Source organism: Asparagus officinalis, unplaced genomic scaffold, assembly GCF_001876935.1.
Source record: "Asparagus officinalis unplaced genomic scaffold, Aspof.V1 AsparagusV1_Un435, whole genome shotgun sequence".
Classification (NCBI taxonomy): Eukaryota; Viridiplantae; Streptophyta; class Magnoliopsida; order Asparagales; family Asparagaceae; genus Asparagus; species Asparagus officinalis.
In genome coordinates, this window is record NW_017972700.1 from 135,895 (window position 1) to 150,082 (window position 14,188).

At 36.7% G+C, this 14,188-nt stretch overlaps 1 protein-coding gene across 1 annotated transcript; it reads left to right on the forward strand.

The window, feature by feature from the left end:
• The first annotated feature begins 3,588 nt into the window (after positions 1-3,588).
• On the forward strand, positions 3,589-13,049 carry LOC109827792 (serine/threonine-protein kinase 19-like). The gene is made up of 4 exons (XM_020394812.1): positions 3,589-3,669; positions 8,021-8,092; positions 10,684-10,761; positions 12,381-13,049. Exons 1-4 carry the CDS (start codon positions 3,598-3,600, stop codon positions 12,570-12,572), a joined length of 414 nt encoding a protein of 137 aa, XP_020250401.1. The 5' UTR covers positions 3,589-3,597; the 3' UTR covers positions 12,573-13,049.
• The last annotated feature ends 1,139 nt before the right edge of the window (positions 13,050-14,188 follow it).

Here is a 14,188-nt window from a genome sequence, read left to right on the forward strand (position 1 = left end):
AGTACCACCCTGGCACTAGGCACTAGTTAGGCATCCTAGGCACCGCCTAGATCTAGGTGTTCGCTTAGGCGGACTAGGCGAAAACTTTTTAAAATAGTGCTACCGGGATACTTTCTCCAACGATGTGGACCGTCACCGAAGTAGCATCCCTTGGGTTTGAAGTCCTTGTCCTTGAAAAAACCCTTCATCTTTTAGGAGTTTTTCTGCCCATCCTTCTATACCCTTTGAAATTCCTTTCTTGGGCTCCCTCACCTTTATCGTTGTAGTCTTTCTTAAATTTTGATGGGTCGCCCTCTTCGTAAATTCAAAGAAGGACTCGTCAATGGCCATAACTTATTTGAAGGTCTTAGGTCAATGATCTCGTACTTTTTGTTATGCCTACAATTGAAGTCTCTTGATAAAATCATACATATGATCATAGTCTGGTTTGCCAACCACCTGGAGTTTTAGGGAAACATACTCCTTCACGTAGTCATGGATATATTAGATAGTTCCCGTTTTCTTCCATGTCTGCAGCTTGTCTTGTGCATCCTAATCTGCCTCCTCGGGGTAAAACTAGGCATAGACAACTTCTTTGAACTCCATCTAACTTGGACCTCAATTCACCTCTTTGAATTCTTCGTGCTTCATGCACCACCATAGAATAGCATCCTCCGTGAAGTAGAGTGTAGTGGTATTCACTTGTCTAGTATCCTTGTTCAAGCCTACCGCCTCAAAGTATTGCTCTATTTGCCAAAAGAGGTTGTCCACTTTCTTAGCCTTACATTTTCTAACATAATACCAATGTTTCGGCACCTTTCCCTTAGGCGAGTCTTTTAAAACAACGCTATTGACTATCGCCTAACAACATAGAGCCCAATCCTTCTTAAGTTTGGCAAGGGCTTGGTCATACCTAGACAACTTTACTTCATGTTGTTTCAACACTCCCTGAGTCCAATCTGTCAATGCCTCCTTCTCGGTGGACATCTCATTGGACTTCCTCTCAACAGACTCCACCCTAACTTGGAGACTGAAGAGCGCCTGATGTAGGCCCACAAGCCTAGAGCCTCTTCCTCATCATCTCCTTCCAAAGCCTCGAGTCTTTCCTTGAAATCGGCAAAGAACTCCATCTTGGAGAGATGACCATCGAAGCTTGAAACTAGATCACAAGACCTTCCCCTTTTTGGGATGAGTGAGGGGAGGAAGGTAATCTCCTCCCCACCATGAAGGGACACATTGTGACCAACGGCAAAAGTCAACATGATTTTCCTCAATGGTAGCCCACACGCCTTACTCACAATGAGACTATGATACCACTTGTTACAGACTTAATTTTTTCTAAGCTCACACGCAGCACTTTGCGAACCTTTCACTAATAACTCACTGATAGTGGGTTTGGATAGCTTTTTTTTATGAGGGGAGGGGAGGGATTGGAAAGGTCACAATGCTAACCATCTTAAAATTGTGTTTGTTATGTTTTTTTAGTGAGGGGAAGGATTGCGATGGTTAAAAAGAAACAAATTTCCTCATTTTATTAGCCCTCCTAAAGTGGACGGATTGGGAGAAGATGCGTTGAATTTTAAGTGAATTACTCCCCTCTTCCTATTTTTACTCTAAACAAACACATATCAGTTCTATCACTCTCTCTCCCTCCTTATCCCCTAGTTGTCTATCCAAGCACAGTTAATTACATCACACCCCGTTCCTCTCCTTTTCCTCTCCTTGGCGTAGTTCAATCATCCCCATCCCCTCCCCACTTATCTATCTAACCCGACCTTAAGTTCCGCCTCATTAGCACTCACACAAAAACAAACTAACTAGCTAAACAAGAGAGAGTAACAAAGAAGGAAAGAGGACTCTTGTATTGCACTCACAAAGGATTGCAACTTTGGAGGGATGGTTTGGTGAGTGAGGGTCCTCCCTCTATTTGTAGGCCTCAACCCTCCTTAATAGGAATTTTCTAGATCTTCAAATATCCCTCATAGTTTCATATTTCTCTAGAGTATTCTACAACACAGTTACATTTCACTACATCCCAATTCATTTTAGTACTCTCCACACTACTCTAGATCATTCTACTATGTTCTAGATGACTCCATATTCCAGAATATTCTGAAAGATTCTAGAATGCTCTAGACTTTTCTATAACACTCTAGATTTATTTGAGAATTGTAGAATTAATTATTTACCATGCTTATGTGGCAAAAATATTTGCTCTATGGTGGGATGTAACATAAAGCATGTGTATCTATCCATATCAACTTGAAAATTCAGCTCTATGCAAAGGTTATAAGTTGATCCACAGCTTGGTAAATTCTCTTTTTTATAAGCTTACAATGAAATGTTGCGTTTTTATTTTTGAGAAAAGGCTGAGTCTGAGATTTATTGATAACAAAAAAACTAATATGTACAAAGATGAAAGATGGAAATATATGAAGATGGAGGGATGATAATAAACAAGAAATTGTTTAGGGTCCTCTACTTCTATGCAGCGGCAACTGATCAAGCCACAATCCCACTAAACGTAAAGTGCTCCTAATATCTCATTGGTCTTGCTCTTTGGGTTGAAAACACACTCACTTTGTTCTCACATAATGAGCTAACACGTTTTCATGACCGTATTATCCCATTGATTCCTCATGTTAATGGGAATCACATTCAAGCGTAATGAAGTCCAAAGTTGCATATTTATGTTTGTGCCAAAAATATATCAACTAGATATTATTGTAAAGGGATAGACACTGATTAAGCAAAGAAAATATCATTATATACACTACCAAATAGTTATTGATGTGAAAGGTAACTTTTCTCTAACTTAAAAGTTTAAAAAATGTATGTTCAATGCATTGTTGAGAGACCTTGATCAACTATTGCTCTAGGATAGTACAATCCTTTGTGTTTTGAAAGTTTATTCTACCCAATGTTCAAAAACACAGTTTTGTTATGTGTGCGGCCCAAGAGTGTTTAACTATTAATCAGATTATGCGCTGATTAACCAGATTATATGGAATTGTGCATTTTTAAATTGTTAATTTATATTTATTATTTTTCATATGTTAAAATATATAAAATTCATGAAAATAGAAATATACTTAGAAGCTATGACTAATTTGTATCGCTAGAGAGCATCAAGGAGAACATTGGATAGCTTCAAGGTGATTGTAGGGGAGCTTGTAGAGAAAGCAACAAAGGTTGCCCAATCCTCTAGTTAGTTTCGGCTATGAAGCACGGATTCGTTCCTCATGGCCACGCCCGACACGTGCACGACACGTGTTGGACACGGTCAATCCGTGTCCGACACGGGTCAACAGTCAAAGCTGGCCGGACACGGTCAACAGTAACCCGGACACGACGACGGATTCGTTTCAGCGTGATTGTTTTAAGTGAAAACAGGCTATTAGGTACAAACCCGACTCAATCTGAAACCCGCTTACCTGTTTTCACCGTGATTAGGGCTTCTTCTTTTGGACGTGATTAGGGCTTCTTTGTTTGGCTCTTCGTTAACAGTGTTCTCCTGCGGCAGCGACAAGAGGACAACGAACAGCTAGCTGAGGACGGCGAGCAGGGCTTCTTTGTTTCGGTCTTCAGTCTCCTGCGGCGGCGAGTAGAGGACGATTCATGGCGGCGAGCAGAACACAGATTCGTGGCGACGACGAGCAGAGGACGACGAATCCCTATTCAACTTCGAAGGTAATTCCCCCTCTTCGTTTTTCTTTTCTTTTCTTTCTCTACACTCTTTTGGGTCTCCCTCTTCGCTTTCGTTTCGTTTTGTCTTAATAGCAGAGGACGATGAAGCCCAGTTCCTGTTAAAATTGTTTAGTTTTTCGTTTCGTTTTTTTTCTTTTTGTTTCGTTTTTCTCTTTGTTTTCTTTTCTTTTTGTTTTTCTCTTTCATTTTTTTTCTCTTTGTCTTCCTGTTTCTTTTTTTCTTTGTGTTCACTGTTTAGTGGACTTCCTGTTAATTTTTTTATTCTCTTTTTGTCGGGATTATAACTGTTGTGCTAATTTTTTTCTGTGTTAACTGTTAAAATTTTTCTGTGTGTTCACTGTTCAGTTTGAATAATTAAATGTTTGAGTGATTTTTATTAATAATATGACTGTTGAAATGTTAACTAACTTACAAAGAAAGATTTAAGGACTAATTGCTTGCTTCTTATTAATACATATCAGTCATAATTGTTAAAAATGAGCTACTATTTGATATCCTGTGCGAGACTGCGAGTATTGATTCTTGCTATTTGAGCTAGGTGTAGTGCTACTAGTTGACTTGAAAGTCGAAACTTGATCCGCTATTTGTAACCTATAAGGAAGGAAAATAAAATTTAACAATATAGTTGTTAGTGATGCAATATACTAGCATGATTAAATGAAAATTAGCATACAAGTTTAATACTTTAATTTACTAAATATATATATATGAATATTTTTTCCAATTTTAATTTCAGTTTCTTAGCACAAATGAATTATTAACATTATACAAATGAATTATGAATATTAACATTTCAATTTGTTATGGTTTAATATATGTTATGGTTTAATCGAGATTTTCATATTACATTCCATATATGTTATGGTTTAATATTTAATTACTACTTGTTCATTGTTGTTTATAGCAATGGAAGCAGAAGGTAGTTCTGGTGTACATCCTGTTCAAGATGATCACACTCCTTTGTGGAAGTATGTCACAAAGTTGGAGAAGATGGGTAAAGGAGGGGGGAATTGGCAATGGATGTGTAGTTATTGCAATGAAGTATTTACATCCTTCTACTCAAGGGTCAAAGCACATCTAATGCGGATTAGTGGGCAAGGAATTAAAATGTGCAAAAGTGTTAAGCCGCACTATATGAGAGACATGCAAACTGATATGGATCAAACAGAAGTAAGAGTGAGGGCTTCTATGCCTAGGACAGTGACGTTGTCAGGTTCTTCAGCGTCAAGTGTAGCAACAGGAAGCCAAAGCATGCCTTCTCGTCCAGTGAGCTAAAGAGGAGGAGGGGAGTTACCACCGTTGAACATGCCTTCAATACAGGGGTAAGAGATGAATTGGATTCAATGATTATAAGGATGTTCTATACCGGTGGGCTGTCATTTAATTTGGTAAGAAATCCTTATTTCTCTAAGATGATCACATATGCCGCAAGCAATTCAATTGCTGGTTACAAGCCTCGGGGTTATAATTCTTTGTGGACCACTCTTTTGCAATGTGAAAAGGCTCACGTAGAGAGGTTGTTGGAGACCATCAGGGACACGGAAGCAGAAGGGGGTTTCTATTTGCAGTGATGACTGGGCAGATGCACAGATGAGGTCACTGATAAATTTCATTGCGGTCTCAGAAAATAGGCCAATGTTCTTGCACTACCTCAATGTCGAGGGAGAGCAGAAAAATAAATATTTCATTATAGAGAAACTTGAAGCTTGCATTAGAGAGGTAGGGCCTCAAAATGTGATCCAAATTATTACTGATAACGCTTCGGCATGCAAGGCCGCAAGGACAGTTGTGGAGGACAAATTTTCACACATCTTCTGGACTTCATGTGTTGTTCATACCCTCAATCTTGCCCTTAAGAATATTTGTGCTGCGAAGAATACAGAGGCTAATGCAATTGCTTATGCAGAGTGCAGCTGGATTACAGATGTATATGATGATGCTTTGATGATTAAGAACTTCATCATGAATCACTCAATGAGGCTGGCCATGTTCAATGAGCATTCGAAGATGAAGCTTCTTTCAATTGCAGATACTCGATTTGTTTCATGGATCATCATGCTAAAAAGGTTCACGGTGATCAAGCGAAGCCTCCAAGATATGGTTCTTAGCGACCGTTGGAGCTCGTACAGAGATGATGATGTGGGAAAATACAGTTTGTTAAGGAGAAAGTGCTTGATGATTTGTGGTGGGATAAGGTGAATTATATTATTGCTTTCACTGCTCCTATATATGATATGATCCGGCTCACCGATACAGACAAGCCTAGCCTTCATTTGGTATATGATATGTGAGATACAATGATTGAGAAGGTGAATGTTGTTATTTATCGACATGAGAGCAAAAGAGAAAATGATCCCTCCTCATTTTATGATGTCATACACAAAATCTTGGAGGATAGATAGAATAAGAGCAACACGCCACTGTAGTGCTTGGCGCACTCTTTGAATCCAAGGTAATAATTTAGATTATGTTATCAATTCATTATTTTTGATGGCGCACTCTTTGAATCCAAGGTAATAATTTAGATTATGTTATCAATTCATTATTTTTGATGTGATTATTTTTATTAATAATGTCTAATTGGTAATAATTTAGATTATGTTATCAATTCATTATTTTTGATGTGATTATTTTTATTAATAATGTCTAATTTAATGTTAAACTTTAATAGATATTATCACGGGACATGGCTCAATGAGAATATCCATCGGCAAGCACCTCATCAGGATGAGGAGATCTCTTTTGAAAGGTCCAAGTGTCTGAGGAGATATTATCCTAATGCCGATGAACAGAGGGCAGTTAACTTGGAATATGCTAGATTCTCGGTCGTTCTTGACACTTTTAGGGATCCAGATTCTCTTGCTGATAGAGGATTGTTGGATCCAACACCATGGTGGACGCTCTATGGATCCTTAACTCCAACTCTTCAAGCATTGGCCTTAAAACTTATAGGCCAACCCTGCTCATCCTCTTGCTGCGAAAGGAATTGGAATACATACTCATTCATTCACTCTTTGAAGAGGAATAAAATGACACCGACAAGGGCAGTAGATCTTGTGTATGTGCATAACAATCTTCGTTTGCTTTCTCGGTCATCCCAAGAATATCAAGAAGGAGAATTGAAGTTGTGGGATATTGGTGGAGATGCATTCGACTCATTCCAGGGCGTCGGTATTCTTGATGTCGCCACCTTGTCTCTTGATGAACCCACCATGGAGGCCGTAGTGTTTGCTGATGATGAAGGCAATGAAGAAGTCATTGGACTAGCTTCCATTTCATCTTGATGTATTTTTTTATTTACAAACTTGTTATTTTGTGATGGAATGAGTAGAGTATGTACTCCAATTCCTTTTTGTTTACAGACTTGTTATTTTGTGATGGACTGAGGATGTACTCCAATTCCTTTTTGTTTAACAACTTGTTATTTTGTGATAGATTTATAATTTAGATTGTTAGTTAAATTTTATAAAATTTTCTATATAAAATAATAATTTGAAAAAATATTCATCGTCGTATCCTCATATCCTATTTTTTTGGATTTTGCCGTATCTCGTATTCGTGTCTGTGTCGTATCCGTGTCCCGTATCCGTATCCGTGCATCATAGAGTTTCGGCGAGCAACTCGAGGTTGAGCAAGCATCGATGAAGGCCGGAGATATTTGTTGTAGCTACTGGGTTCAAACAAGAGAGAACAAAGGGGGTAGCAGAACTTATGGAGGAAATTTTGGGTTAGTTTTTTTTTTAAACTTTAGTAGTTGAGTCGGGTTTGGCGTATACGGGTTTAACCCGGAAAAGATTTAAAAGAAAAGCACGCTCTTAAAAAAATTATGTGAGTGCTTACTGAAAATGCGCCCGAGTATGTGGATGACCACATAGTGGAACGCCTTTTCCCTAATCGAAGCTGTTCCAACCCACTTACACATAAGCGGCTGCTTAGTCTACATTTTAAAACATTAATTCTATGCATGTACTCCTGACATTATTAGCAGTGCACGAAATACTATGGATTACTTTACATCAATAATATAAACTCTGATCCAAGCTGACATTGTCAACAATTACCATTAGACATGGCTTCAATTGTTAGAAATCATCATATGTGAGGAAGAAAACTTTTGTGCTCTGTGCACTTTGGATTTTGATTTAATTTATCCTTTCATTTTCTTTTGCCAGTTTTACTACTTTTTAAATGCTCAAAATGCTTCTGAATTTTAGTTTCTTTGTTGTTTTTCAATTTACTTAAATAGTTATATCATGTACCAGCTATTGTAACTTTTTAATGGAAATAGTTCAATTATTTGACTGTAAGAGCAGTTACTTTTTGTTGATTTCAGTTGTCACTTTTATCTATTGGAGGCAAAGTGAAAGATACAGATGTAACTCTTTTGATTAGTGCCGGTCTTCTTGTAAGTGCGATTTACTGGTCTTAAATCTTAACATATTATTTTTTTATTGAATGGAATCTGTGACTTGTAACAATACATTTGTATTTTGTACTTCTTGACCAATGAAAGGTTGTTGCTTTCAACACTGCACGTGCAGTACACACTAAAAGTTATTTATCCTATTTTTTATGTTAAATTTGCATGTGGAATACACGTAAAATTTATTTATCGTTTTTTTATATAAAAACTTTATTTAATACCCTGCACTCTCGTTGACTTTTTATTTTGATATCTTGAAGTTTAAATTTATTAAAAAATGATGTTCCTCTAAACATAAGACCTGGGAATGAAGTTATCAGGACGTATGAATGTTGCACTCTGTTATGTTGAATATCAACTAAAAGGTTTATAGAGAATACAATTTTTTTTTATCAATGATATAATAATATAAAAAATTATAAGGAGTTTGCATCCAGTGGTCATCCGAGCATGCATAATTTTTTTCACTGGAGATCCTAGAATGTACATGAATATGTGGTTGTTACACTTATAAAATTACTTTAGTGAAAAGTAAAATATAAGCATATGGTTTGATAAATTATTCGCAAAATAATTCATAAATATGAATGCAATTAATCATGCCCCTGAGTATTATTCCCCTCAGTACATCCCGCATGTGAGTGAGATGTTAGTAGTTCCCCCCGTTACTGCACCTCAAAGACTGCAAACACCCTACTCTCTTCTAGCCATTAAGATTATATAATTCTTTATGTTTTAAAATCCTAATTTACGTCGAATAAAAGGTTAGATAGGATTATGAACAGAGGCAGATTTAACTTTTATTATTATTATTATTATCAATTTTAGTAGACAAGGATGTTCATAGAACTTCCCATTTGTGAAATTTACATCTAGTTTATTTCATTTAATCATTTCAGAGTATATGAATATGACTTGTAAAAGGCTTTGATGAGAAAAAGAACTTATATACATATGCACAATTGGAAGAGATAACCCAACTAAAAGTGGATCCTGCTTGATGTAGACATTGATGTCGCCTGGTTCAAACTCTAGAAAAGTGTAGAAATTATAAAAATGTCCTTGTGCAGGAAGGAACTGTTCCTTCTGGTTCAAAATCTTGGAAAAGTCATTATGAAATTACAAAATTATCCTTACTTGAATGAAAAAAGTATCTACCACGCTTATATTTTTGTTGGTTCCTTATGTTTGTTTTTAATAAAGTAGCATAGATGTTAACTATGGATTTATGCCTTCCTCGAGTGTAATCAAGAAGGAATATGACACTCATTCTTATGTGATGCATTACCTCAAGATTTATGTAGGGAGGCATAGTTACACAATACGTGGTACGTAGCGGGTCATGGTACGAATTCGAATACGCAATTCGCCACTTAGAAAATTTAGATTCGAGCAAGAGTATCTTGCCTCAGTATGCAATTCAATCAGTAGGACATAATAAATATTTTTTGGGTGAGCTTACTATTTTCCAAAGCATGTAGTAGAAAACAAGAACCTATAAAGCTAATTGTATATGAATTTCATACAAAATATTTAAATACTTCTTTATGGAGATCTTTTTTTCTGCTTTTCTTTTCATATACTTTGTGTTGGGATCATGGTTTCGTTTCATGTTTTATTAACATAGGTATTTAGTTACGGTAAAGTCATTGACTTACATATGTTCTATTGTGTGTCTCCCTTCACTAAATTGCGCATATTGCTTGCGTCTTGCTCATGTGCACCTAAATGGACTATTCGTCCCTCACACTTTTAAGTGGTACGTCAATTTTGGGGAACCAATTCATTATCAGAGGTTCACAAATGTACCTAGAATCGGTTCGCAAATCAGTTCGCAGGAATTGTACAACATTTGGGGGGGGGGTCTAGGGAATCGCACAACTATGTAGGGAGGTGTTAAAACTTGAAACGGGTCGAAGTAGTAAAGGAAATAATTAAGGACAAAAGATTACAATACTTCAATTAAAACTGTGATAGTTCGTTCTGTTTTGTTGTCTGTCATAGCTAGTGTATATTAAGTATTTGACAAATGTTAAATGTATGGTGTAGTCTGTGTTATCACTCTTTCTTGATGAAAATTACACACTGACTTCCAATGAGTTCAAGAAATAAGCCTGGATGTTCAAGTTGTGGAAAATGCTTGATTGCACATTCTTAGCTGGTACACACACGTGCTTACCAAAAGTAGGAAGAAAAGACTGGCAACTTGTACAAGACTGTCATCCAAGAAATTGATGGGAATAATTATGATAAGTTTGGGATTATTTATGAACGAGACTGATGCAAAACCGTATGGTTTTTATATGACAACATGTTAATGGTTTTCAAGAACTCAAGAAGAGTATGGAGCTAAACTACCTATTTATGTGGAAACTTGGTGTTGCTGTCTATGTACAAAAGACAATAATAGAGAACAAATACTTTCTTTCTTTCTTAAAATCAATGAAAAATTCTATAATGCATAGCGAACTTTTTTGTTTTAGCTCAAGGATTACCTTTCTATTTCTATTATTTTATCATCATATTTTGCTCATTACTCAATGCTTTCTAACATTCTAGCAAATTTGCTGTAGACTCGCCAACTAATTGATCCAAACATGTACTGGTTTGTGATTCCAAATATTGGATCTATACTGAAAGGCTTGTCACAGGTATTTTCTCTCAGAAACTAAAGTTAAGAATTTAAGAATAATTCTTTTTTTTTTAATTTATTTGTTGAGAAGGTATGTGAACTTTGTTAAAGTTTAAATATTCTTAATGGTTTCTCTTCCTAATTCATACCATGATCAGGAATTCACAACCAACTGACATGGGGTTAATGGCTGATGCGTGGACCCGACATTTATTAAGCATAAATGAAATAAGATTTAATTGAAGAAAATGATTGGGTAAGAAATTCTTTTAGTAAGAACTTACAGGAGAAACGGACTGCTTAGAAGGCATCACTTTCTTTTTCAGACCCAATTCATCTCAACCTATGTTGCATGGGTCTGGCCATGGGTATGGGTACAGTTAACAACAAATTTGTAAAAGGTAAGAGTACCGGAGCAGCTTTATGAATATTGTATACACCTATATTATATATTGAAATAATAGTGTACTTGAGATTAAAAAAAAATTATACACGTGTTATGAGAATTAACCGTCCTATAACATTTTTATGTTTCTTTATTATATGGAATATAAATTATAAAGTGCTCGTTTTTTGAACTAGACACGCCCACTGGACCATTGAAATCATAGTTTGGAGCCCAACTAGTTTCAAGAAGTGGATGTGAAGTGTACGATTTATGTCCTAGAAATGTTTGACAAGTGTTCTAAACTAGAGCATATATTGTTTAATTGAGTACATTCCTGAATAAATGTATGTATATATGCAAGAGTGCCCAAGGACTTTGGCTACGGGTACGGTACATGTTGAGTACAGGTACAGCTTCAAGTTTAGAAGTGTCTGGGTAACATATATCTCAACTTATGCTGCCTTTATACAATATAAGTGTGATAAAGAAGAAAGGATATTCAAATATTTAGAGAACCTACTTCAAGTAGATAGTCAAAACTTAATCTGCTTTTTATTAACAAAATTCCAAACCAAAATGGATAACCACTTTTTGGTTGATATAAGAATTCACTTGTGAACATATATAATCTGTGCTGTAGATCTGTTTTAAAGAAAAGTACCATGAATGCTATACATGCCATGTATCAGAATTGTCTTGGGTGATAGCTTTGACCCAACCCATCAGTGGGAATTCTTGGCATCCAGTAGACTTGTCATTGTACAAGAATAGATCCAATTGGATCATAAATCTGGGATTCAGACAAGATATCAGGCGCATTTTGTCAAGTGTGTTCCCGCAAATGATAGGACCAAGCTAAAAAAATATGCTGTTATTCTGGCTAATTTTTCATGATGAACACGGCGTAAACTTGAATGCACATTCAGTTTCGTCCCTGGTAATGAAACCCAAGCCAAGAGAAAGAAAACACGATCATAAACTGCATGTAAATTGCTCATGTTCAACCAAATGCTTATCTACATAAGCTGAAGGGGAATCTAGGCAGCAGGTTGTAGTAGTTTGAGCTTAGGATAGCTTGAAAGTTGAAATAGCTTCGAACTGGAAAATGGGCCCAGTCCGTCACATTTGTATCAGTGAATCCCTAGCTTATTCATACTCAAATATGGGCCATACTTGTTTAGCAACTTTATGAAGGTAAGAATTTCTCATCTTTGATGAAAGTATGAAACATAATCAGTGTTATTTTTCAGGGAAGAAAGGAGCTCCTCTCATTTCTAAGTAGAAGAAAATACAGGGAGATGCATCTGGCTGCCCTAGAGAAGAAACGGTTGAGACTATCACCACTAGACATGCGGTTTCACCTGAGAGACCTAATTGGATCTGGGCACTTGAAAACTGTACAAACACCGACAGGAATACTTGTGCGGATATCGAAGGATTGAGCAGTAGGTACTCCCTAACTTTTTATGGAACTTCACAGTCAGTAATCATGCAATCTACGCGACGTATGTGCTTAATTGCAATGCCATCCAGGCTTACATCTTTATATGAGTCTGGGGTGCTTGAATCCTGTTTTCTTAATGGCGCATAAACCAAGTTCCAGAGAGTGATGTGTTAACTCTTCAGAGAAGGAATTCAGATTTTTGGGAGTTAGTGGGTGAGCGCAGATCAGTTAATCTTGCATATTCAGATGAGTTGTAGTACTGTAGTTCATTTTTTATTGATGTTATCGCACTAAAGTTAGTGATGTATTCTTTTATTGTGTCATGCATGTGGTTCTGTGTGATTGTGTGGGGCTGAATAGCGTTTTAACTCTAGTCCCAATCACTTGTTTGGATAGGATCATGAAGCTTCTTTATAATCTACCAATGAATCTCCCTTTATTATTTTGTCGCAATGGGGAGGAAAGCGATACCTAAGTTTGTTTGTAAATGATAAGTTAAATGCTTCTCATTCATTATTTTTCTGGTGTCTAAAGTTAAAAAGCTTGTTCTACTGCAGATTGACATATAGTTGAAAGTTAAAAGGAAAACTGCCTCTTATGAATCGGGGATTCTGAAACAAAACGGATACAGGATGAAGAGAAATAGGTGTCTAGTGTTTGTCATAAAAGTTCATGTGATCTTGGAACCATCTGCGTGATTTTTATTTTGTCCTCAAGGGATCCTCCAATAGCTTAATAAGTGCAATTTTTTTTATTGCTACCATTATGTTTCCCCTGATTTTTGTTAACATCCATTTGCACAACCAAGGGTTTGCTCCTCATCTCTGTGGACTTAATAATTTCACCTTTCTATTATCTTCCTTAATTTGAAGTACTAGACTGTTGAAAAGTGAATGACTTTTGGATTACGGCGTTAATTCTGCTTAACTAGTGTTTCCTTACATTTTCAAGCTGATGTAGGCGAAATCGTTCAACAACCTTAACCGTCCGTTATTTGACACTGTATACGTTCACTGATTGGATTGAAATTTTGGATTTTTGCGATTGCTGCTATTCTCAATCAATCTCATTCACGATGCAGGCGTCAGTAGTAATCCTTGTGTTAAACCTCCAGGCCTTTCATGCATCAGCAGGATCAGAGCCGTCTACTTCTTGTGGGGGCATACGAACAGTGGCGATCCACTCATGAGCTTGCAAGTTGAGGGCAGCGCAATCAGATTTTTGTTTCATTCCATATATATATATATATATATCTAAGTTGAGGGCAGCGCAATCAGATTTTTTTTTGTTTCATTCCATATATATCTAAATTTCAGTTCCGTTCATTATTAGTAAGGGTTAATTGCGGAAAAACCCCTTTACATAGACCGCCTGTACTATCGCTGATTGCACATGGACCCCCCTGCAGTTCGTTGTTGTAGATAAACCCCCTGAATAAATTTCACTCGCAGCCTATCTGCAGCAATATAACTGAAGGGGATCTACCCGCAACCGGGTGATAGTAGGGGGCTCGTACGTTAACCCTATCATTAAATGCATACTTTGATCTGGACGTACCTGACCCCAAAAATTAAAATTTTGGGATAAAGGCGTTGTTGTACCCATCATCCAGGT